General features: G+C 39.2%; 1 protein-coding gene across 1 annotated transcript in view; it reads left to right on the forward strand.

Annotated features, from left to right (window-relative positions):
- The window catches only part of ADAMTSL1 (ADAMTS like 1), a 199,956-nt gene that overhangs the window by 121,450 nt on the left and 51,385 nt on the right, over window positions 1–27,121 (forward strand). Inside the window, exons 15-17 of the mRNA XM_067315970.1 lie at window positions 16,991–17,201; window positions 24,372–24,551; window positions 26,592–26,745. Of these exons, the coding sequence (XP_067172071.1) occupies window positions 16,991–17,201; window positions 24,372–24,551; window positions 26,592–26,745 (545 nt within the window). The remainder of the gene's footprint in view (window positions 1–16,990; window positions 17,202–24,371; window positions 24,552–26,591; window positions 26,746–27,121) is intronic.

Genomic DNA, 27,121 nt, shown 5'->3' on the forward strand with positions numbered 1-27,121 from the left:
TCTTTCAACGGATTTTGAAGATTCCATTAAAAAAGCAAAACAATTAGAGAAGTGTGAGGTGACTGCAGTCTAGTATATTGTCCAGAGCCATTTAAACAACACTAGCAGTATGAAAAAAGGCCTTTAAATAGGTTGGAACCCCAGACTAAATGGCCTTGCAGTCTGTTACCACAAGGTGGGCAAGAGAGGGTCAGATACCGGTGGAGAGAGACACTCAAGGTTTATGAGGGGTTAAACAGGATAGATTTAATAAAGGACTTACACTACAGACTGCACGGGGAGCCCCGGGAACTGCGAGGAGGGGTCACTGACGGGAGGCTGCTGGAGGCGTGGGTCAGACGCACAGGTTGGACGCCCAGACAAGACTCGATTCGTTGTATCCTAAGGGCCCCTTAAATCTACTAGTACTATTTCCTTACCTCAGCTGTGCTAACCTTGAGTAGTTACTGCCCGAGAAGTAGCTAGATGTTGTTGACAAACCAGAATATGCATGCCTGGCCCTGATGGGAATTTGGTCAGTGTGTAGTTTCACATGCTGGGGCTGCTACCACGTAGTCTGTCAGTCACTGACTCTTTGCCAGATCTTCCACAGGTGTTCTCATTACACAGTCTGTCATGTATTTTTTCTCAGATTGCAAGGGTTTACAGCCTCTTCAGGCTGCAGTCTTGTTAACTGAGTAGTATAAAGCAGTGGTAAAACCACCAAAGGGCACATTTCAGACTGCTTGGCTATTCAGGTCCTGCAGCCAAATATTTTATGGATCAGCTTAACTTTATCCAGACTTACCTAAAGTTTAAGGAGAATTCTGCAGCTTTCCCCTTCACAAAAAGCTTGCAGAACCTGTTCATCCCTGATCTCAGAAAGCTTCCAAAATCTTGACCCTAAAGATAGCAGAATTCTTTGTCTGCAGAGATTCACATCTATATCTTCTACAACAGAATATAGCTGTTATGAGGTTCTCTTGGTTTACTTAGATATAATTAGACCTTTCAAGTCTTCCAGGTAGTTGCAGTATATACATATCATCTTTTTTCCCAGCTGTATACAAGCTCATTTACTCTCTTATGGTAGCAGAGCAGATTTGAAGTAGATTTATTTATAACTTTGGACCATTTAGAACACTCAATGTTGCCCAAGTGGTAGATACTCCTTAGAGTATATATTGATAAGTGTATGTATGCTTTATATGACAGCAGGCTATTTAGAGTTAAATGGACACATATATTTATAGGTGTGGGGTACACAGAGAAAGATGGCATTAAAAATCATATATGCCAAGCACTCAAGAACAATAAGAATGGAAATACTAGTTTGATTGGACAATAAGGATTTTGAGTTCTGTGACAAGAAAGGCTGACGCCTTCCACCAAAACATTACAAGAATTACTAAGCAGAATACTGCAACTCTGTATGACTTCATTAAACCATCTGTATTACTGATGATAACACACAAATATTTTTCTTAATGCTTGAAAAGAACTTTGTAGATGGAAATCTCTCTGTAACTGATAGGTAGCAGCATTACTGGAGCCAAGAGTGTGTGGTGGGAGATTGACCACCCATCCGTTCTGACAGGGAAAATAAATATTCACTGTCAAAAAACAAAATAAAACAAAACCTAAGGCAGACTCATGTAGGCCAGTATTTATGTGAGTTTTGTTACAAAAGTTGCCTGAGAATTTGGCTGTATACTTCTTGAACTAGTCTGTGTGACACTGTAGTAACTTGGCTATCAGTATGGAGCCAGTTTAAAGCTACCTTTGGCACAACTACAGTATGTTTCAGCCCCTCCACGAACTACAAGATAATCATACTGTAGATGAAAGTCAGGCAAGGGGAGGCTGAGAAGCTTTTGTCCACCTCTAGGGCTGCATTTGAGAAAAGGGGAAATAACTCCATTCCCTGAATATACATCTCCTCTCCCTCCAACCCCCATAGTCTGGAGGAGATTGCCTGTCTGCAGAGATTTAAGTGGCAGGATGAAGAACTGTCCTGCAAAATGGCTCCCCTGGTAAGAGCAAGGAGGCCTCAAACTCAAGACTGCAGGCAGCATGACTAATGGAAAAGGGAGGCAAGAAGAAAAATTGATGCATCTCCCATATAGCTACAGGCAAGCTGCACCAAGTCAAGTTACTTATTTCCTAAAAGCTTCTGAAGCAGCCTGTATGCTAATGGTATTATATTAAATATGTTTATTCATACTCATTAAACTGATATTACTTAGTATTTAAAGATTAATACTTTACAGTTATTATTTAAAACAATCTTAAGACTTGCAAAGAGAACAAATGAGGAAAATTTAGAAGGTTTGGGGGTTTTCTTTTTAATCAAAAGAAGGTGCTTCAGGATTCTAATTCAAGATGATGTTGATGAAAGTGTTGCTATTATACAGTAACAAGTCCAAAACTTGACATGTAATACACTGTAGCTATGAACTTAAGGTCTCTATGACAAAAGTTTCCAAAATGAAGTCTGTGAACCACTGATACTTTCCAGAGCTTTTGCTGATGGCCTAGAAAGAGCTGGCTGGTCTCATAGTGTTGGCTCTTCCCTCTATTTTCCAGCTGCTAAACTGCATTAACAGCAGCTAAAAATATAAAAAGCACTTTCCTAAAATGTCTGTGACATGTAAGTGACTTGGAGTATGAAGTTGTGGAGGGCCAGGGAGGCAACCTACTGGAGAGGGCAACCAAGACAGTAATGAAAGTCTCAGAAGACGCATGAATGTTGTCCACTCCATGAAGAAATCTTACCTAAGAGAATGAAAATTCTCTCCTGATATATTTAGAGAAATTATTCCAATGAAACTTCTGATACCAAAACAGCAGAGCATGGCTATGTCTAGAATTTAATACACTTTAAGATATTGTTTAGTTTAAGAGTGAGATATTTTAAGAATTAGAACTTCCAAGCATAAAGATATTGCTTTTGCTGCAGGCACTCTTTGATACATGGGGCCTTCTCCATAGCCTTGCAAAGGGTTAATCATGAAAGTCTTTCCTGGGCAACAATTGGTTTAATTATCTATAGATAAATAAAAGTATTAAACAACAGAATCTAGTCAGCTTTTCTGGAGAACCAGCACACCTGAAGGCAGACACCATAAGAGGAATTGGTGAAAAGTAATTTTGTTTTGGTTTTGTTTCATCTTTTGTACTGGACATTTAAGATAAATGATTCTAAAGGGTCGCCAGTGTGGCTTTCCTCTTTGCTCCCTGCTAAGAATAAGGGTGGGTGGACTAAAAGACTTCAATACTCATTTAACACTTCACTTTGAAATGAGACTGTGGTGTCACTGTCTTTATTTATTTATTTATTTTTTCATTCCTAGTTTGTTCTGGTCTCTCCTGCAACAGAATATGGTAAAAAATAGAATATACTGGCAACACTTCAGATTTATAAATAACCTGAAAGATGACAGCACTTGTATAGCACCTGAGATAACTTTATAATTTATATTGAAATTCTAATTTAATGTGTTAGTACATTACTATTCTGAGTCCATTTAAGAGAGGCACAAAAACAAAACAAGTCTGTCTTCAAAGATTCATGACTATATGGAGTCAGCAAAATTTAATGCTGTGAATTCTTACAGAAGATTTTTGGAACAAAGAGAAGTTGCACAAAAAAATTGGTTGATTTCATCCATATTCAATCCCCAAAGCTGCTGAGTTTCCTGTGGTTTTAGACTTTGAGAGATTTTTTGCTTGCTGTTACAAGAACAATGGCAGAAAAAGAGCCCAGTCCCTTTTCTCCTGGAATGCAGTAAAACAAAAATTCTCATTGCACATTGTACTTAGAAATAGTGAAACACCATGGAGCTGGTTGCTAAATTTGTAGTTTTCAGCGCAGTAAGTATAGCATAAAATTTCATACCCTTAAAATGGTATACCCTTGTTTGATATTTCTGTAAACAGGGTATCCTTTGCTTTGATATATTGGGAGGCAGCATACTTTGTCCCAGACAGAAAGGAATGAATATTATGACCATTGTAATTCAGTCATTTAATTTGTGTCAATGGAGATACACCACTTTCAAAATTACTTAGCAATACTTGAACACAGCATCAGACTTCCCAGAAGTAAACACAGAATAGCTGTTCAGTGTTGAAAAGTTTCTTCTCTGAGCTCTGAAATGAGAGGGCAGATCGCTCAGTTTTGTTGATTGCTGTTTGCATTCTAAATTACTCTAAAAATAATCAGAAAAACCCTGTTTCAGTATTGACTTCACTGTTTTTGATTCACATCCAAAGTGTATCTCTTCCTTAACCTCCACAACCCAAAATACAGAGGCAGTCGTCATCTAATCAGATATAATTGCTCTTGTTTATAACAGCAGCAGCATGAGCAGTTCATGGTAAGCCAACATGCTCTACCAAAGGGGAGAAAAAGAATGCCATACTGTGTTACTCATTATAACTGCTCAATAGCTTGGTCAATGCGTGTTGAAAAGATTTGGTAAACATGTATGGAGGAGTGAGGAGAGAGGCAAAGCAATGAAAGCCAGATGGCTGAGAATGGAGGAAATTCCAGGCAATTTCTACAGCATTGTTCTTGCATATTTTCAAAACTGAACTTTTATTCCTGTGCAACAAAAAATAGCTGAATGCTACAGAACTGATAAACAGTGAAGAAAAAGCAGACTGTTCCAGGAATAGCATAAGCTTTCACCTCAACGCTCTTCCTCTACTTCTTCAAGCCTTTGCTGTTAGTAAGAACAGATTCTAAACCATCTGAGTGGTCCTGCTACCTGACTGAAGATCAAGATAACCTGAGCTGGGCTGGGCTCTATATCTTTGCCCAGTATCTTTCTTTTTTCTCTTTTCTTTTTTTTCCCCTGCATCTGTTTCTTCTGTTTTTATGTAATATATTACCTGTTATTATTTGAATGTTTCTTTGGTGGTTGCCATACTGCCCGTCTGTTTTGTTTTTCCCAGATGAAGTCAAACTATAAAGGAGAAAAAAGAATCAACATGTTTTTCTATGTATTTGGAGATGGGAGGCGTTAGGTTGATGGTAGGTCAGACTTGCTGGAAGCTGTGCTCCCAAACCAGAATCTGAAATGAATTCAATATGTGTGGAGGAGTCAGAGCTTTCTCTGATCCATTAAGGGCGACTTCTGTGTGTGGGCAGGTGTCAAATGCATATGTGTTTTGCGTTACCCATGTGAAATGCTAGAGCCTCTCTGGCTATTTCACAAAAAAGATTTATGGGTCATTATGTTAACAGATACTGCAGTATAGCTTTATTGGCAGGAGATACCGGTTCTTGTTTTGTTGCAGTCTTTTTTTTTTCAAAGGAAATGTGAGTTAGAATTGGCATTAATGAGACGATAATGGTCTTACTCTTTGTGCTACTGAAAGATTTTCAACCTTTCCCATACCCCTAATATTTTTTCAGTGGGGTGCATTTAAGCGTGTTGTAAACCGAAGTGTACTGAGACTATCTACTCCTAAGAAGCAGTCCAGAGAGCTTCCTGGGAGCAGAAGACCACAACTTGAACCGTTTGCAAAGTAGGTTGGAGGATTAGATATTGGAAGAAAATATACTGCCCAGCAGGGTAGATTCACCCTTATTTGAAGACTTTAGGTCAACAAGCAGCTTAAACAGGAGTCGTGGGCTCAGTGTGAGAATCACAAACTTTAGCAAAGTAATCCCACTTTTTTTAAGACAGTGCCATACAAAGACATCTAACTTAGCTGCTGTCCCTAGGTGTTATTCTGTTGTGCAAACATACTCTGCATCATCGTAATAAATTCTCTGGCTTTAAAATGTACTAATCTGTCACCTAAAACTCTTTCTTTCCTTTTTTATAATATAATCTCCTTCCACTTTGTACCATTTCCACTGTCAAGAGATTGTCCAAGATGTGCCTAACTGCCCACCTTTCCCATTCCTCGATGGATGCATTAGCTGTGATGGTGCAATAACTGCTTGTTCCTTGGCATGTCTTGCTTGGTAGCAGTTGCAGTAAAATAGCCATGTGTGCCCATATGGAGTGCTCATTTGCAGCCTTGTATGTCACATTTAATTGTGAATAGTAAAGCAACTTGCAAGTTGCTAGGGTCAATGAAGCAGCTCTGGAGTCTCCCTCACAGTCTGTTTCCTCATATCCAGCTTGTCTAGCTTAAAATTTCAGAACTTTTCCTCCTCCATTTTGATTTTTTTAATAATATGATAGTTCCTCCATTAGATAGGATTTCATCCATAGATGTTTCCTTCTACTTCTGCTTATATTCAATTCATAGATCACTACATTCATAAAATATTAGAGCACATCTGTAAATAATTTTTTAATGACTTCTGGGCATACCATATTTCCCTCTTACTTCAAAGGATGGCAATCACACTTCATATTCTGAGTCCTATATACCTAGATAGATAATTTTTCTTTACACAGATCTCAGGGTCACAAGTCTTGCCAAGTCAGTACACCCTTGATTTGAAGCCTAATTTGACCATAGCCTACCACAGATTTTTATAGTCTGGTTTATGGTGAATATGTGCTTATAGTCAATGGTAGTGTCTTAGCTCTAGAGAGGACAACTTCCCCTCATTTTTTTTCCTGGTAGTGTTAACCTTCTGGTTGCAGTCACCTTACTGCAGTCCACTTCTCTCTGCCTTTGTCTTTTCTAATGCCTGCGCTAATAAGAACTTAATATTTTCATCATTTGGAAAAAATCTGCTCTTATTTCCACATTTCTTACATTAACATCTTACTCTTGGTTTTCTCTCTGAATGTATTCTCAGTTTTCTTGAGTATTAATTTACTGCCTCAGTAGCAGGATTTCAGTCCAAATAGAAAGATTTCCCAACAGTGATGATAAAGAGTATGTCTTTGCTCTTGAGCCAATATGAAGTTAAGTCAAATGTTTTGTAGTGTGATAGCCAAGGTTAATTTCTTCAGTGCAGCTTTATCCAATGCAGTAATCTCCAGGGTCTTGTATTTGGTTTATCTTGCTGTTCATCATTATTTCTCTTAAAAAGGGCAGGAATTAAGAGCACCATTATATCTTCCAATTGCAGTACTGCTATCTTATTGTAGTATAGTTTGAGTAATGTCCAATACTTTAAGACCAAGAAATCTTTACTGATAAGAAGATGAAGGATGTAAAAGAAGAGTAAAATATAGCCCTGACTGCAGAAAATGAACTGTACAATTCTGTGCCATTCATATACATCAGTAAAGATTCACACATCAGATAAATGCAGGAAGCATCTTCATTCAGTTTGGAGTGAATTAAGTTCCTATAGAAGGAGTCAGCTTGATTAATCAAGGAGTGTTGTATCTGCCAAGTAGGTCTGCCACATCTGCAACAGCAAAGGAAGCTCTCCAATTTGTGTCCATGAAAATTTCTGTCTTCAGTTATGTGATCTCTATTCCTATTAACTTCCTAGCCTCCCTGCTAACACTGCTGAGCATAAACATTCTCAGTGACAAAGCAGAGTGTGCAATGTGCACAATTAGGAATGTGGCTAAGCTGACTTACTCCAGGCAGTCACCAGCTGTTAATAGATTTTTTAGTCAGTAACAGCCATGGGAAGGATTTGAACCACTAACGCAGCAGTGAACAGCAGTGAACAGCAATATATGTAATTACTGCCTGACCAATCCACAAATTTGTATTGTTATAACCATATTGGATGGAGTTTTTGTTTTTATTTGTTTTTATTTGTTTTTATTTTGTTTTTATTTTTATTTTTTATTTTTTAATTGTAATAGTTACACTGTCACAGCTCTTGAACTGAACAAGGTTTTCTTGCATGTCAGGCAAATTTACTCCCTTGCTTGTGAGGAAGCTGTACTGTCTAAAGCCGTTATTTTCGCCAAAGTCTAAGAAATTTTTGCTTTCATGCCTTTTGAGTCAGCTTCAGATCTTGGTAAGTACTGCCATGAATCTGAAGAATTTACTATGGTTGTTTTGAATTCATATTGCTGTAACACAAGTTTCAAATGTCTCCCTGTGTGTGAGGAGCAACTGCACGTGTTTGGATCACTGAATGTCATTAAGAGGAAAAACAACTTCTATTCCAGAAGAGTGAATCGGTTACTAAATAGATTACCAGTTACGGTTTTAGGTTCTTAAAGGGAGGAATTAGAGACAAAATACTGGGTCCAGATGTGCCTTTGGAACAAGATTTTTGCACTGCCTTACTGTCAGTATGTTGCAGGAAGAGACATTGAAGAGAGCTCAGGCATAAGCAGGGATTGGGAGTTTCCTGAGCTCAGCCACAATACCAAAAATACCTACCTATGCTGATGTATTCTCCCCTCCCCCCACAAAAAAAGTGGAGGAAAACCTTGTATGCCTGATTTTGAGAGACAGCCTGTTTGTACCTCCTGCTTTGGGGAAATAGTTCAGGAACAGTTCATCCTTGTGAAAATATTATCCCTGTAATTCTGCCAGCCAGCTCAACAAGAAGCTTGTGTTATCTACTGTTTCTGTGGCAGCACTGGTTGCAAAACTTGGACTTGCTAGAAAATTACTTAAGCTCACTCACTGTTATCTGAACATCGTTTCATTGATGAATCTGCTTTCTTTGCTAGTCAAGTCAGTGATATCTTCTTTCTTTCTTTCTTTCTTACTTCCTTTCTTTCTTTCTTTCTTTCTTTCCCCCACTAATCATTTTAGCAAAGGCAGCCTTTGACTTGAGGAACAAAATCACATGTTCAGGACTATTGATCTTACAGGCTATGAAGTCAGGCTCCTTGTGTATTTCTTTTTCAAGTCACTTACATGAATTTTGAACAATCTCATTTTAAAAATGCTTCATTTTAGACTGTATTACAAGTAACAAATGATCAGTTAATTGCACTTCTTTCTCACACACAGAGCTTTTTCATTCTTTCACTTGGTAAGCTTTTTGTCAATTTCTTCTTAGGAAACAGCTGATTTGAGGGGGTTGGGGTTTTTTGTTTGTTTGTTTGGGTTTTTTACCTTTTGCTTATGGCATAAACTTAGGCCTAGGAAAAAGTGTTGGCTTATAAGACAGAGCCCAGCAAGGAGCCTACCAATGTGAAAAGCGCCAGAGAGTGTTGGAGCACAGAGCAGCTCTGGCATGGGCAATAGGGTGTTAACATCTCCCTCTGTTTCCTTCCAGAAGAACCACATCAAAGTACTTCATAGACTAATGGGCACCATTTTTTTGATAAATTGGTGGCTTTGGTGCTTTTGCATTACTTCAGTGTAAGTTTGGTGTAAGGGGTATGATCCCACTCCTGTACCCCTCATTTAGCTTCTGCCAACTGCCATTGCAACAAAGCTGCCTCAAGTGCTATGTGTGCAATCTCTGTCCTGTTCTTCTAGCCTTCCGATACTACTTCTTAACTAGCTTTCCAGCTTTACACTAATTAACCTCTGCTCTGCAACTCTTTCCTATCTTCACATTGGACTTTTCAGTGAAAGGGGCAATCAAGGATCTATTTTACTGTATTTCACAGAAAACATTGAATAACTTTCTTATACAAAATTGTCAGTTTATGCATGACCCCAGACCTAAACTTGAGCCACAAACTATTGCTCATCTGTCTGTCAAGCCTAATTTGATCTTGCGTATCTATATCAAAGACAGCCATCTCTATCATTTATCTCAGTGCCTCCGTTATCACAGCAGAAGTCCCATGTGGGGTACTTTTTTATAGCCAGTTTGTTAATCTCACAAAGTAATTTTCTGCCAAAACAGTTCATTTAGCTTAAGTTGTCCTTGCACATTTCTCTGTGGTTCATGCACTGTATGTCTGCAGTGGTCCCTCAAAAGACCCACTGGACCACCTTCCACTACTCAGAGTGTTGGCAGAAAAACACAAAGCCTCTTTTCTGACTTGCTGTAATAGTTGGTGTTCTCTGCCTTCAACTCAGCAGGCAATAGGACTTGTTTACTGTAAGGAACCATATTTATTGCTGGAAGCATGTCAGAAGGTGACCCCTCACACCAGCAACCAAAACTGCCATTTTTAGAGTTGTTGCATACTTGATCTATTTACCCTCTGTTCTTTTTTAACTTCTGAGTTCCTCCTATATCTTTCTCTAGTTGGCTTTGTTATATAAATATTGGCTCCCTGCCACGGTTAGCTATAATGGGCTGCAATGTTCATTGATACTGATAAGTGTACAGAGTCAGTGCAGGCTGCTTTTATCAACTCCCAAAGCTCCCTCATTAAACCTTTGATCTGCCTGCGTGTGTTGGCTGCACTGACATCTCTTTTCATGGATTCCACTCAATTGCAAGGAAAATCTTTTTTGAAGAAAAGTACATCCTTCCCTCTCCTGCACAAAGATGCCTGAAAATTTTCCTGCCTGTTGCACTTAACAGTTCTGCTACCATGTCAAATAGGTAATACTGAAAATCAGACTACAAGATTTTGTCCCTGGACTTTAGTTTGTCAGACTAGCACTGAACAACAACTGAGCGTGAATTTGTTGTTGTTGCTGGTGCTGCTAATTTAATAGTACCTTACCTTTTCAATTTTATTTCTTAATCAATATCAGGTTTGTTTTCAAAGATTAGTTAGATCTCAGTTTTTCTGAGTTGTGTGTATATTATGTATAAATTTGTAGTGTTCTCTCTAGTACAAACTGATTCACAGAAGTAATGAGATGACTTCCTAGAGACTCAGATCCACATTTGAACCTAGGTGGAGGTCTTAGCTCCCACACTTCATTTTCAAAGGTGTCTGATCTCACAGGGAGTAACTTAACAGCTGGGGAAAAAAAAGGTTAGTTGTAGTTAAATTCTTACCTTTTATGTCCCTTTCTCTGAAAGAAGTTTGATTATAGGGCCAGGAACAGACCCACGAGTCCTCATCTCAATCCTGTAACCTCACAGCAGGAGCAATGTTTTCTGTAAAAGATGAACACTAAATCTCTCTGCTGTCCAAAGTTTAAGATCACATTCTGGATGGTATTTAAAACCTGGTACTGAGGATACTGAATCAACCCGAGATAGATCTTCTAGAGGCCTCAAGAAAGCTCTTCACACCTATAAAATAGGAAGATTTGCCACAAGCACAGTTCCAGACCTATAATGGAAAAGGAAGAGAGGGAGTGTATGCACTCACATTAAAGACTTCTCAGTCTCCGGGGTTCAGTACAGGATGCACAAGTTGAGAGGGGACAAGAGGAAGGCCAGTATTGATGCGTGTGACTTATGCAGTCTCTCACATGTGCATATACACAGCTGCCACCCAGCCCTTGCCCACTGTGGAATGTCTCTCTACAGGCAGGTGTCAGATGTTAAGTAAGATGTTTCCAGACAAACGTCTCTCCAAACTGATGGATGTTTATCTTAGAAATAATAAAAGAACTTTTGTATCACTTTCATATGGTTTAACCACACAAAAATTACAACAATTTCATTTTTTTTAGCACTAGTTTGGGAGGTCCTTGTGTAGAAGGCTGTTTACCTTTCCTGTGCACTGTTTGGTTTTTCTTGGCAGTGTTTGAAGGGATTCTGTCAGGTTGAAAGTTGTATGTCTCTAGAAACTGTTCACTTATAACACCTAACAGCTTAGAATGCCTTTGGATTTTTTTTTTTTTTTTAACCATATATACTGGGCACATAGGGACTCATCCACAGCCATTGGCTCCATAGTGCTTTGGCTCGAGACTGTATGTTTTTTTAACTTCTGCCTACATCATTCACTTTTTCCAGGCTGACTATGGGGGTGCGAGAGTGCTTTGTTCTGGAGACTCGTGGCTCCACTGGGACAGCAGCTTTAATTCTGGCAGCCTCTCCTGCCAGGAATAGTTGGTTACTAGTTGGCATAATTTTCTGGTCTAGCTAGCTAGCAAAATTATTATGTGGCCTCCAGTTCCTGTAGCAATAATAGGGAAGTTTCAAAACCGAGGCAACAGTGCATTGTCATCCCAATTGTTATTTGTAACATGCTAATTTCTAGAGGCTGCTCTCAGGCTGAGAGTCCCATTGTGCTGGGCAGTATATAAAGACATAGTAAGAAATCGTCCCTGCTGTAGAACCACTGCCTAAGCTCACCGTGTGGACAAAGCCCAAGAGAAAAGACAGTATTGTTAAGACTTTGCAGATATGAAGTTGAGACACAAATGGGAGAAGAATATAATCCAGCCCAGCACCTGCTGGACTCAGAGGGATTGCTTATGTATTCAGAGGCTAGCCTCTGTTTTAGCACTTCTGGTCTCAGTCACCTCTAGAGTATCTCAGAGAATCCTGCTTGTACTGAACTGTACTGCAAGTACAGAGAGTTCTTGATCCCTCAGTTCTTCACCTGAACTGCATGAACACACTATGACACTGCTACTTTTTATTCTGTCACAAGAGAGAAAGAAAGTTCATTTCTAATTGAAATTATGTGTATAAAACTATTTAAAAGCCCATAGTCATATGAAGTATTAGGAAGCTTTTTTTTCTTTTAAACAGCTTGAATTTGGTTACAAATGTCTAGGCTATGGTCTACCTGAATGTAAGGGCCCTCACAAAACTAGTAACTATTAGGATATGATATCATAAAATTTAGTTTAGAGTTTGCAGGCAAGATTCCTATTTGAAGAGAATCTCCTTTGTATGAAATAACATAGTCAAGTTGTTTTTTAAAGTATCTCTAACATTTTTAGATTGATGTTAAAGATACAGACTGATTGGGCCTTGATATAAATCAAGATTTTTCAAACTCACTCACCTTTTTTGGTGCAGTGGATCTTCACAATTGCTCTCCTTCATTTATTTGAGGGAACTGCAAATATCCCTGTTCCAAAAAATACTAAACATGACAGTTTGTGGAAACTGCTTGCTTACCTTACATGCTTACTGCATGCTTAAACACATGCATGAGCACTGCTCAGTCAGGCCTAATTTAGTTGATGAATATGTTCTAGAAAACTGCAATTTCTCATTGAGCCTGTAGAAAATAGAAGTTTAAAGGATAAAACAAATAATTTATTAGAGATTATTAGTCTAATTCCTAGTACGAATTTACTGATAGATTTCCTAATTGGGTGCTTTACCTATTCATCGAATCTGTCCATTACTAATTCAGTTTTGTTACTTTATAGTTCCTGGAGGTACAAGAAATGTAGACATCTGACTCGTTGGGCTTTTCATGAACCTTTCTCCAATTTTAATCTGCCTTTATAGTTATATATAAGAGAACCTAAAGCAAAACTATTGCCTTGAGCAGTCAGGACAGGTTCACTACTTAGTTTGACCATCTTTGTGTATGGTATGTATCCATACACCTTCCCAGTGCTTTTTTTTTAAAAAAAAAAAAGTACTAGATTGCCACAGCAGTCTGCTGGAAGCAGTGGATTGTTCATTTGGAAGGTGAGAAATTTCTGTGATCAGTTTTGCATTTTGAATCTGTGATCATACCTAAAATAAGCTGTATTTTAGGACCATCCTCTACTGACTCTACATTTCCAGATGAAACTTTTATTATTTATGTTCATCTGAAATGTGTGCATGTATGTGTATTCTGATTCTAACAGAATATCATTATTCAATATTAGTGATTAGTATCATTAATATACACACACCTATTTCAACACATCCAGCCCTGTGAATTGTCTTTTTCATATATTCTTCTCTGTTAGTCATCTCTAAATGCCTCTGTGTTTTTGCATTACTATTAACAGTTTTCCTTCAACAAGTTCAAAAATTCAGGGTAATGTATGTGTGTCAGTCTCTGTATGCAAAGTATGAAAATTTCCTAATTTTGGTCTCCATGAGTTGCAGTAGTTAAAATCTTTTAGGGGTCTAGTTTGTGGTTAAATACATAATTGGCACTTGGGTATTTAGGAGGTGGGACAGGTGACTCATGAACTGATAGACCTAGAGCCAGGACAAGTTAGGGATTTAGTGTACATATCTTTCATAGTTCTGCAGTAAGAAAGGCTGAAAGGACATTGTTTCTCTGTCACTACGTATTGATATAGCTTTTGCTTTTGTAGGAGAAAAAAGAAAGGATAAAAAGAATGTTTCAGATAAAAACCAGCAATCTCTTCACTGGGTTTTGGGAAGCAATATAGGAAGTACCAAACTTGACTTCCAGCTGGGCTATCAACTAGCAACAATTGGATTTTCCTGAAGACTATACCTTAAAAACAACGACAGTCAGCACATAAAGATGCCAAGAGGTGTTGCCCAGGCTTCCCTTACCTGGATCCTGTAACTACCTAATTCACCCTTAAGCATAGGATTAGATCCTACTCGATTTTTTTCTTGTGGCATTGTTAGTTGCATACAGGTTATCATGACTGTATTCTTTTTTGTATACAGTACTCACTGAAAGAGTCAATCCCCTCCCCCACACCCCCCCCAAAAAAGACAGAAGAATGCACAGTTAATGACCATCTGAAATAAGATAAAAATTATCTGAGCCACCATCCCATATCACTTCATAGTAAGGATAAATCTGACTTTTTACAATGCCATTCTGCTAACTTACCCTATTTCTTCATGCAAGGCCAAACCTTATTCATTCCACAGTATTCTTTATCGCCAACAAATGGAGCTGGAATCTTTGCTCCTGGAAGCAAATTTTTCTCTTCTTTCTATCTATGAAACCCTATAAAAGTTAGTGGGGACTATGATAGTACAACGGGAAGAGATAATCAGACCTCATATTTCCTGAGCCCCTCTAAGCAATTTCCTGTTTAGAGCAGGAATTGTGAACAAACTGATGTTATGGATAGGGCAGCAGATGCAACATGCAACAGAAAATTCCAACATTAGAAAAACAAATCCTTTCTCTTTACTGAAACACAGTATTTCTTTCTGGAAGAAAAAACAGACAGCCTCTTCTGCAGAAGCCAACATCTCCAAAGAGTTTCTGTGGTGTGATAGCCACTGAGTTGTGAACTGCCAACAGAAACATTGTGCGTTTATACCAATAACAAACAATGAGCTGCTGGAGGCAACAGCTATTACCTTCACTTGAATAAAAAACTCTGGCAACTGATATAACTAACTATGTAATCCAAATAGATCCTGAAATAAGAAAATGCCTTCTTTTCAGCACCTACTCAAATATCTTAGTTGAGGTTATGCCAAAAGTACAGGGTAGCTGATACCCACATTAATTCTGACTGACAATTTTATGAGAAAATCTGCTTTAAGACCACTCTCCCAAGATCATTCCTATGGAGAACATATTCCAGATTATCTTATCTGGCTGCCAGATGTCACTCTTATTCCACAGCTAAATAGCTGCCAGCACATGTATCAGACTTAAGTGGCCTGTAGTGTATTATGGCCTGGAAAGTGACCATGGCAACTGCTACCTCAGTATGCAGTATGTGTTCATTGTTGGACAGGGTTAAACACATTTGTACAGTTGTTCCTAGGAGAGCAGTGCCATGCCATTTAGGGAAGAGAGGGTGTATTTCACGACCAAGGCTGCCATCAACATGCGAACTACAGTCTCTTTATTGTTTATGGTGATGCTCATGGCACAGCCTGTCCTGGTATAAAATCACAGAATGCCATCAGCAGATGGAGCACAGAAGAAGAACAGTGTGATTTTTTTCTTTTTCGTTTCTTTTTTTTTTTTTGTCCTGGACTGCTTGTTTCCTCAGCATTATCATCTTGGGAGAAAAAAAAAATCTTACAAGCTGTTTCAATTTGATGTGGATGTTACTGAGAAAGAGAGAGGGAACAAATACACAACACAGATTCATAAAATAAAGAAGTTAAAATAGTTCTGTAACTGTAGGATGGCACAACCTTGAATTGTTTTTTCCATAATATGCTTACTAACATGATACATTTTAGATGTGCTCTTTAGTTTCCACTGACTTTTGCTCTCAGACTGTCAGGATGTTTTCCCTCTGCTCCTTCCACAAATTCTACTTCATGCTGCTTCCATATTTCGTAACTTTCCTTAATTGTCTAGCTCTACCCCATTTGGAGTCTAAAGGTGTCTTTCACTGAAATCTTTTTAGTTTCTGTCTAGCTTTGGTGTCTCAAGGGGAGGTTCCCTGGACTGCCCATGTCCTGAATGTTTAATTTGCACACACACACACACACACACACAGCAATCAGTTTCAGAGCATCATGCAAGAATTGAAGCTATTCTTCTGTGTTAGAAAAAATGACAATACCTGGTCTCATACTCTCATTTTGGATGTAGGAGCATCTCCAATGTCAGTCTACTGTTTTGTGTAAGGTTGAGGGGAAGACTTTTTCCTTATATTCTCACTGTGACTACAGGATGTAGTTTTGTACATGTTTCTGCATATATCCTAAGTGCCTTCCAGCAGGGCACAAGAGTGGGACCTAGCATTTTATGCAGTTTTCTCTGTATGGCTGACAGAATTAGAAAATGTATTCAGAATGGCCGAAACACCAGAAATCTGGTTTTAACATGATGAAAACTGGAGTATCTTTAGAGACAAAATTCAGGCTATGTTTCTGTTGGCCCCTGCATTTATTGAGGATTTGCACAGCTAGCTTGGGGAAGGTTTGGCTAAATAGTAGGAGTTCGCCCAGGGGTTGAAAAGGAATTCCTCACATCCCTATTCCATCTCTTAAGGTCTTATCACTCCCTACCTCCCTAGTGAGAAAAGTCAGTCAGGAACTCCACAAAAGGATCTTCTGGAAGAATTTTCTTCCCAGGGGCCTTCACTGATATACTTCTTTGATAGGCTTTGTTACGAGATTCCTCCTTCTGTTTAAAGACAGAAAAGAACCATCTAGTGAAGTCTATTCAGTCTTGCAGTACATTAGCCAGTCTCTCACCCAGCATAGACTTTTATTTAAGACACAAAGTTGTTCGCATGATATGGCAGGACTCCCAAAGACTTGAAGTTCAAGAGCTTTTGATAAGAACTGAAAATTTAGGGGTACAATAAATACTCTTCTCAGTTTCATCATACAGCTACCAGAAGGGACACCATGATCAGAGAAGGAGGCTCCCTCTCGTTTACTGCTCCTACACTCCATCTGTCATTGTAAAAAGAGATTGGTTAAGGTAACTTTATTCTGTGCTTAAAATTTTCTCTCCTGACCCCCTCACAGATGGGAGATTGGGAAGTGGAGCACCTGCAGTCTTACCTGTGGTGTTGGATTGCAGACAAGAGACGTCTTCTGTTCTCACTTACTATCAAGAGAAACTAATGAGACCGTGATTCTGGCAGATGAATTGTGCTATAAACCCAAGCCATCCCTTGTGCAAGCCTGCAATCGCTTCGATTGCCCACCTTCCTGGTACCCTACAGAATGGCAAGAGGTAAAAATGTATATGTAATTTCATTTTCTGACTGTTAAATGTAGACATTACCTGCATTATCAGTGCAACATTTTAGGTTAGCCCAGCAAGAGGATTCATTAGTCACACTGGTAAGTTGTTTGTTAAAAAAAAAACAAAAACATGTGCGCTTTTTTCTTTTTAATGAAAACTGCATCAGAGGTAAATAATGACTATTGCTGCTTCTAATGTCAAATTAAGGAAAACTCTTAACTGCTGAATATAGGTTCCAAACAAAAAATGTCTTGAATGTAATGGTCTGTTGCCACCAGTGGTTTGGTGTAGCAATGCCAGCGTTTCTAGAAATGTGAAGCTATAAAGATCAGGAAGGAAAGAATCTCTAGAATATATTGGGTACTCCTTATATACTTAAGTAATAACTTAGTTTAGGGTAAGAAACACTCCTCATCCTCCATAGTCACAAATGAATGTTAAGCACTTCACATGAGGAGCTGTATGCCCGTCTCTAGAGTGGATTTGTAGAAGGCTTTTTGTTTTGGGAAGGCAACTTGAAAATCTTTATTTTTCTAAATCACAAATGAAATAAGTTTATTTACTGTCATCTGGTTGCAAATGAAAACCCTTGTGCTATTCAGAACACTTAATAGTACTTATGTTGGATTTACTGCTGCACAGGGAGAAATTACCATGTTCTGCTGTCAAGAGGAAAGCTAAAATTTGCTGTCCAGTGGAGATGCCAGCAAAAGGCCTATTTAAACCTTAACAATGCAATTTGAGTGGAACTTCCACTTTCTGCTGCGTGCAAGGATTTACTCCATCCTATGAGAAAACTATGGGCATTTGGCACAGTGCTTACATATGCCCAACAGACCTCCATCTATAAAATTTGCCCATTACTTAAGAGTCAGGGAGATGTTAATGTAGTCACCTAATGAAACTGTTAAATCTGTGAAGCTGTAATTCATGGGGAAGCTCTGGGCTTGGGCAGCTATCCTTGTAACCACAATTTATTCCAGCTTCATGTTGTATCAAAGCCAGATGACTAGCCTATGGCATTAGTCCCATGTTTAAAACAATTCAATGATATTTAATGCTTTAATGTTAATTTGTCTGCTAGGGTTCACATACACATATTTGTTTAGCTGAACTTCTTAATATTTCTAGTTTACACTGGTACATTTGTAAATAGCAAATAGTATTCTGCTAACACATGACATGATAAAGTCAAGCATTTCAAAGTTAGGATATGCTAGAATGAAGAGTGCCTATGCCAGTTAAAAGGCCTATAATTAAGATAGTAATTTTCTGTAAGGTTATCTGAACACAGTCAGAAGAGGCATACATAAGAGTACACTGAAAAATTGACACTCTGCTAGCAATAACCATGGACTATAGGTCACCCTAGAAAGGTACCTAAATAGTTTCTGCTAGAACAATTTCCAAACTGATTTTTTTCATGCATCAGGCATTTTCTGCAAAGTGTAAACAGTTTTTTCTGCCTGTCTATACCAATAGTTCAGCCATTTTTTATACCTTCTCAGGGGCCCTCAAATACGGATACTTGTTAAAAGGTGTAGTATGCCTTACGGAAGATAGAGCTCAGTGAAGTGTAAAGGCTTTAATAAGCATATTAATCAGGAATTAAATCAAATTTTTTTACAGCAGGTTTGATTTGATAACTAAGTTTATGAGTTAGAGTACGGTATTAACCTCTATCATTTGTCTACCAGATAAAATGTAATTATTTACCTAAATTGGTATTCATTTTTGTTCTATGATAGTGTAAAGTTTCTGTCGTGTTTCATCTTAGAAATTAAATTAGGGGTATTTTCTCTGCTATGAAGTCTAAAACTGCTGAAGGGTACATTAAACTTTGCATGTGTTATTTATTCTGTGATTCAGTGTGGACTCATTCAGGATGGACAGTAGACACAGACACACTAATTTTTCCCTGTATTTCAGCACATGGTGGATATAAAAGGTTTGTTGCTGTAAGCAAATTATTCCTTGATGAGATATATATAGGGATTTGTAGTCCTCTGGGCTAAACTTTCTTAACAGACGTTCTCTATAAGAGACTGCTTAACGCATGAAGTAGACCGCTGCTTTTATAGTCTAAGAGTTCATGTTAGCTCTGTGGGGGCTCCTCAGCAGTCAGCTGGTGGCATGTTGTCAGTGTCACACCACGACTGCTCAGTTCACATCTCTTGTATTAGCTGTTGACTTCTCGGTACTGGTTGGAGACAGACTACCTGTGATGCAATTCACTGCCATAGTTTAGCAAAGGTCAGATTGTAGTTCTTCCGTTCTTGCTTTTATGGTCTTTGCAGGATTGTACTTCCCATGGACAACATAGCTCCTTACTACATGGGCACTGAGTATCTCCTGTGCTTACTTTTCACCAGGAGAAAACAGCATAAACAATGTACTTCTCTACCTCCTGTCTTCTGCCTCAGTTTAGGAGAAAAGGGTGCAGTGCAAGCAATCAAACAGAGTTTCCAACCACTTATTCTTAAATACTTCTGTCTTCCTTCTTTGTACCACCAACCTCTCTCTTGTTATTTCCACTCAGTAGGAAAGCCAGGCCCCACAGTTCTGCCTCACGTAGGTTTACCTGTAGATGATCTCCATGTGAAAAACTGCACCGTCGGGCCAGTGTGTAGCACCATGGGGTTATTATAGCTGGCTGGCTAATGAAATGTGCTAGAGAAGAGGCAATCCAGACTGGATGTCGGCAGCTCAAACTCTTGGTGATTCTTTTCAAGGCGAGCCACAGCCATCCGGCATAGCTGCCCAGTCGTGAGGTGCATGGCACAGCTGTGCATTGTTTCACTACGGAGCCTCCAGCAGCAGAAATCCTGCGGAAGGCTGCTTGGAGGCTAAAACTGCAAAACCTGCACTGAGAAACAAATGTCATGTTAGCTATCCCTGAATCCCTCATCAGGGTGTGAGATGGGTTCCCTCATGTGAGGTGAATGGAGCCCCTGGAGGAAGGTGCCTTTCTCACACTAAGGACTGTCTTTCAAAGCTTCACCAGTGATAGGATGAGCAGAAGGTGAAATCTGTTCTCAGTAAGTCTGGATCTGAAGCCATTTCTCTGTTCTCATCCATGGAGTTCATAGTGCTTTTCAAAGCACTGTCTCACAGTAGTTTTAAGCAAACAAACAAACAAACAAACAAACAAAATATTTAAACTGCAATGCCCAGTGTTTTCTTTTCTATGGCCCTTTATGCTGGTTAAAGAAGAACTGTCTGAATTAAATGCCCTTAAAATCCCCAGTGTTCCTGGCAGATAAATACCCAATAATTACCAGTATGGTAACATTCCGAATGATTTTTAAAACACCTCTTTACAGATTTGAGACTGTTTATTTTCAAATAGTTCTGTTTCTCAGCTAAATCCATTAGGATGTTTATCTTGTTTTCAGTAGTGTGTTTCTGGAGGAAAGTGGATATGAGCTTTCATTTTTACAAGCCCCTATAGACATCTGCTCTGCAGACCTCAAATGGGAGACATCCATTAATAAATCTTCCTCTTGTTTGTTTTATTACTGAATAAATGACATAGTCTCTAATCCCAGTATTTTTTTTGTGTTGCTCAGTGCTGTCCTTGATAGTTACAGGATAGTTAGAACAATGACTCGACAATATAGTCAGCATGGGAAAACTGATATCCTTTTCAGATATTTTCCTAGCTCTTTTTCTCCATATTTTAAAAAGTCCTTTCTAAATTTGCCAGTGGCAGGCCTTAGAAACCAGCTGAAAGACCTGCAGAGAGAAAAATGTCCACTCCCTTTGCAAATGCTTTATCTTACTGTAGAGAAAAGATATAAGAAAAGCTTTTTTTGAGAGTAAAGTCAAAACTTGTGGTGTGCTAATCCCACTGTGCTGAGCAGAGGGTAGTGCAAAATTATAACACTTGGCTGAGCTGAGGTGTAGGGAAACCCCTTCCTCGAATGCCTCTGCAAGCAGGAGGACTGACCAAACAACAACCTTCTTTGAAACATTCAGCTACCTCCTTGGGCCAGTAACAGCTATGGTGCAGAGCCACAACTGCCTAGCCCTTTATTTTCCATTAGTTTCTGCCCTTTCCCCACAAGTTTGAGAAGGAGCCAGATTTCCTGCTTTCCAAATAATGGAAAGGGTGCTCTGCCTGAATCCTGTGCAGTGTATGGATGTGCATGGATGCCCATAAGCTTGTGCTGAGACAGAGAGAGGGTCCCCTTCCCCTCTCTGCTTTCACTAGTGGTTATCAATTCTTTGCATTAGTTATTTTTTGCAGACTTTTGTAGAGAAAAACAATTAAAGCAATGACTGTTGTGGGAGAAGCCAAGGCCACAGTTCCACCAGTAGTTTAAGATGACATATGCCAGCACGTCTACCAAAGGAGACAATAAAGTGCTGTGGGCAGCTCTTTCTTACCCTTACAACAATCCCTGCCTTACATCTCCAGAAGTGCTGTACAGTCACACAATGGTCCTGATTAAAGCTAGCCAAAAATATAATTAGTTCTAACCTAGGTAACTTTCCAGTCTGGTTCACTGTGCAGCTGCACAAATGCTTATGCCAGCATATGGGAAAGGGCAGCACAAAATCAGGATGAATGGCTGGCATAACTGGTATAGAGATTGTCTTCTTTGGTGCTAGCCTTAGCTTACATTTGCTTAACCTAGTTGTTAAACTAGGCATAAATAAGTAGGAATGTGGAGTGATGCAGCCCTCTAAGTCAGTAACCTGTCAAAGTCTCAGATCGCCACTAAAGGGACGCTGGGGGATATAGGACCTGGCTCTGCTCAGAAGGTGTAGGAGACAGGAGTATCAGGAGCCATTTCACCTAGTTTGGTTGGTGGAATGAAACCACTGCACTTATCTCCTCCCTGAGATACAAGAGCACTTGAAACAGCATTGTGTCATCTTTCTGAACAGCAGGGAGAGTTAGCATGTTATTCAGATGGCGTGTAACCAAAAGAGGCTCCTCTCAGAACTAGTTTCACATTATCTGTAAATCCAGGCAGACGTTGCTTTCATTAGTTACCCCTTTTCTTGGAAACAAATGTGAGGGCTAGAAGCTTCCATTAGAGAAAAATCAATGACAATTCCAGGATAATAAAAAGACTCAATGAGTAAAATATAGGTACCTGCAGTAGTTCTTGTGCACTAATCCAGTGCTCTCCTAGAAAAGTTCCTGTGGACAATGAGGAATCTTGTTACTGTGTTTGGCTCTCTCTGGCATTTGGCAATAGAGTTCAGTGTTGAGTAGCTAATTACTCTTCCTGGAAAAAAGCTGTGTGCATGATTGAAGGGCAAGAGACAAGAAAAAAATCTGTTTTGTCTTACTCTTTTATCTGGTAGTGATGGAGGGGCAGAGAGACTTATTGGGATTTGTTTGACTGTTACAGGGAACATGCTTTTGTTGTGTGCCTACAGAGCTTAAACCATTCTGGCTCTGGTATATAACTGCAGTCCTTAGGCAACCTTGAAATATTACTTTTAATCATATTTCTCTTGACTTACTCTCTCTGCAGGAATGAATTGTCCTTGAATGAAAGTTTGATAAATGTTTTCTTTTGTTGAAAACTCAAGTATTGTTTTATTTGTTTAATTTTTTTAAAAGCTTTTGAGCTTTGTAGCATTCTAAGTGGGACAAAAACTATTTTTACTCATTAGAGAGCAAACCAAATTGAATATAAATATTCTCTCTTGGCAACATTCAAGTTTGTGCCTTCTGTTCTGTCTTTCAAGAAAAACATATATGCTAAAAATCAAGCTAGCATTAAAGTTTATGCAGCTATCTCTAAGAGACAAGGGCCTTTCATGTCTGCAAGATTTTATAAATAATTCCTTTTTTTTAACTACTTAAGTATATGTTTTAACATTTCTTCATGTGGTTTTCTACTTTGTAGGCATAATTCCCCTCTTGCAAGCTATAAGCAACTCCTGTTAATTTCAGTGTAGTGCAAGCTCCCCTTTCCCCTTTGCTAAGAGAAGAGAAATGGTGTTGAGCTGACTAGACTGAGCAGAAGAACGGGAGCCTGTTACTAGCCACAGGAAAAAGCTCCTCAGGAAACAGGGCTGAGCCACCATGTTGACAAAAAGGAGTCAGGGAATGCACTTAAATCTGCTTGTTCAAAATTTCCTGCCTTGTGTGGTTAGAAAATGGATACAGGGGGATTACTTACATGAAAGAGGGAGGGGAGCTGGATTCTCTAGATATTAATCACCCAGATCTACTTTGACTCAAATAAACCTTCCTCCTCATCTTTTGGAAAGAGCACACACTGCTGTCATGACAGTCGTAAATGTAAAAGGGCTGCATCGTTACTTAATGGCTTATTACACAAACCTTGTGAACCAATTGGTGAGACTAGAAGCAGATCACAGATGATATGCAGATTTCACATGAATTAAATATCAGAGAAATGCCACAATGCAAGAGGTCTTCAAAGCGAGGAATACAGGGCTGCACAGTTCAGCTTTGGGCTGCACTAACAGTAAGCTGTCTTCAGGTCAGGGATGAGAAATGAGAAAATTACAAAAGGAAGAAAAGGCAAAACAATAAACTGAGGAAATTTTTATTTAACATACACTCATATATTTATTTGTTTATTTGGGGGGTTTGAGGGTTTTTTTTTTTTCCTAAAACAAACCCCTTTTTAAGTTAAATTTGAATATTTGGTTCAGGCTTAATATTTGGTTCATAGCTACTGTTATTTAACATGTATAATAAAATCCTGGAAGTGAAGGCCTTAAATCATCTACTGCTGGAGAAGACTCTTCCACTCCCTCTAACACTTCCAGTAGCACAATTAGAGCTTCAAGTAGAAGCATAAGAACCTAGATCTTCCACGTCATGTATAAGTTGCTCATTTTCCAGCTGCTGGTTGTGGGAAAGGACACCTTTTCCATCTAACCCATTGTTTCCATGTCTTTTGTACAAATGCCTGAAAACAAAATGTTTCAGAAAAGCTGAAGCAGTTCGCTAAGTATTAGCAAAATAAGCTGCTTTCACTTTCCAAAAAAATTTTGACATTTTAAAAAGAAGTTCTGCTGTGACATGTCTGAAATTTTTGGTTATATTTTCTATTTGGCTAAAACTGCCTGTTAATTTCTACCCAAATTCATAAGTAATTTTTGTTGCAAGTTGCCATGGTGCAATGGTAATGTAGAGTGACTGATTCCCATCTCCCCCAGTGTTCACAGACATGTGGAGGTGGTGTCCAGAAACGAGATACACTTTGCAAGCAGCGTCTGGCGGATGGAAGCTTTTCAGAGCTTCCAAAGACCTTCTGCTCTGCTCCAAGGCCAGTTTCCCAACAAGCCTGCAAAACTGAGGATTGTCCCAATGAGTGGCTTCTCTCTGACTGGACACAGGTATGTTACTTGTATGAAGGAGGTGTCCAGTGCTGGATGTCTATCTCCTTGTCTAATGCAGCTGGTTTGTGCTGTTCTTGGAGATTAAGTTCTTAGTCACTTGGGATAAAGGATCCAAACATGTTTAGACTGCACAAATACCCAGTTTTGTCCTGTAATCTGTTCTTATCATCCTGGTAGGGCATGTGATCACTAGCTCATTGTCCGCTCTCTGGAGATTGCCTCCACAGATGTGCTTTAGCCATCCAGCCAAACCATCAAGACCTTCCTTCTGGGCTAAACAGAACCCATGCACAAAACAATACATCCTTGGCTCTGTCCACTCATAGCCTTTGCTTCTGTTCATCCAAGGCATCCACAAAGAGTAATTTTTACTTCCCCAGGCTAAATGCTTTTTCTTTCCAAAGCCTGGCACTGTGGATGCAGTTCTGATGTCAGTAGTCTTTTCCTCCTGGGACCTCTCCAGCCTTTCCCTATGATGCAGAGACGAGAAGGGAGGAATAACTCCAGTCTGCTGTAGGCATATCATCATGGATACACACACCAGGCCTCCAAGGTAGCATAGTCTCTTTCATTCTTTCATTCTAGGACACCACTTTTGCTATGTTGTCTAGTTATTTCCTTCCTTCAGTTTAGGGATGGCAAAACAAACTTACTCTACTGAAGTTATTTGCACTTCCCCAGGTTTCCTTTGCAGTCCCAGGTGGCATGAGAAAAATGTCCGTTATATTTATGGCAGCATAACTGAAAATAAAATGTAGTCTTTTAATACCAGTAAGCATAAAAACTGTTCCCCCAATTGCTTTCTCTGCCACTGTTCTCCTGGTTCTTCATGTGAGGAGATGACTACTACCTTAATCGTGAAGGAAACACCAGTTACCCTAGGTAGCTGTTCCACCTTGTTCTTTAATATGCTGATCTATCTTGAAGTTTTAGTCAAATAAATGGATGTTCTCATGGAGTCTGCTGCCAGCACACATGTCCATTCTGGCAGAGAAGATGGTAATTCTATTCCCAATCTGTCCTCCTTCACAAGAAGTGGAGTTTAATATTTTTACTACATGATTTATGTTAATATTCGTACAATTCACATTTTTACATGCTGACACTTTTTAAAATCAAACATAACTTCACTCTATCCTTCCTCTCCATTGCATTTGAAGGCTGTCTTTTTTTTGCTCTACTCACCCTTGTTTCCTCCCTCTTATTCCATCTCTGGTTCCCGTTCCTGTATGTATGCACCTATGTGTAACACAAACACATGTATATAACACTGTGGACATGGGCTCTACTGCAATGAGTGCTGCCAACCTTCCAGGGCTCAAGACACTTTCCAGCACCTTTACAGGTTGCTGTCTGGGTCCCAGTGCCACTGGGAATAACACTGCGTGTATTCTTACTTACTGTGATGCTGTATACATAAATATAAAATAAACTAGGCATGCTAAATTCCCCTGAACAATGCAGACATGCACTGAGTACTACCTCATGTCTGGTACCCACCAAGCTGAAATAACTTCTTGCTATCTGATGCACATATATTATTTGTAATAGAGCTACAACAGTGAAGCGCAAAGATTAAGTTTGGCCTAATCTAAATGATTTTAGCATGAAAGTATTTTATCTGTGAGGTGAAACTCGATGTGTTCTGCTCTTGGCTGTGAACAGCCAAGAATTTTTCCACTCAGCAAACACAGACTTATAGAAACAACATGCAAAGACAAGCTTTGTACTGTAGCACAGTACTGTTAAAACAAGAGACACCACCCTAGAGAATAAACTGCTAGAGACTGCAGAAAGAATCACGTCCTCAAAAGACAGAAAATACTTGATATTTCATCTCCCCAGTGTGCCCACATTGTGATTATCTGTAACTGAATGGTCAGGCACTGTTCTGCTTTCTTCCACTGTAATGTTTTGGAAGCTGTTACAGATCTGTACAGTGGTATGAGTATGCTATGGGGGGATGAGGGGGAAGGGTCGGAAGCACTCTTTTCTTTTAATAAACCTTGTTCCTAATGGCTCTTGTTCTCTTCCTAGTGTTCAGTGAGTTGTGGAGAGGGCACCCAGACTCGAAATGCCATTTGCAGAAAGATGCTGAAAACTGGTGGTTCAATCATCATCAATTCTTCCTTGTGCCCACCTTTGCCATTCTCTTCCTTGGTCAGGCCCTGTGCGCTAGCTACTTGTGCAAGTAAGTGGGCAAGACACTTAATAGTGTTTGGGGAAAGGGGACTTGAATACCCATCACTAAGAAATTCATGCTGTCACGTGCTCCATAGCCATCTCTTCCACTAGTGTTGTTCAGTATTGCAGAGTATTTGCTGTTACTGAGTTAGAATTTCTGTCTATGAATGCATATGCCCTGTTTAGCATCAAGGCAACCAGTGGATAAAGCTATAAATTTTACTGTTGGAACTGGATCTGAACCAATATGCTAGAAGGGAGCTACTCATTTCTGGAAGAAGTGGCTCAAAATTCTGACCCAAATCTAAGATCTAAACTTTACAGCTGGAATATAGAGGCTCAGAGATACAGCTCAACAGCCTGATGGCAGGTACAAATTAACA

The sequence above is a fragment of the Apteryx mantelli genome, chromosome Z (genome assembly GCF_036417845.1).
Source record: "Apteryx mantelli isolate bAptMan1 chromosome Z, bAptMan1.hap1, whole genome shotgun sequence".
Classification (NCBI taxonomy): domain Eukaryota; kingdom Metazoa; phylum Chordata; class Aves; order Apterygiformes; family Apterygidae; genus Apteryx; species Apteryx mantelli.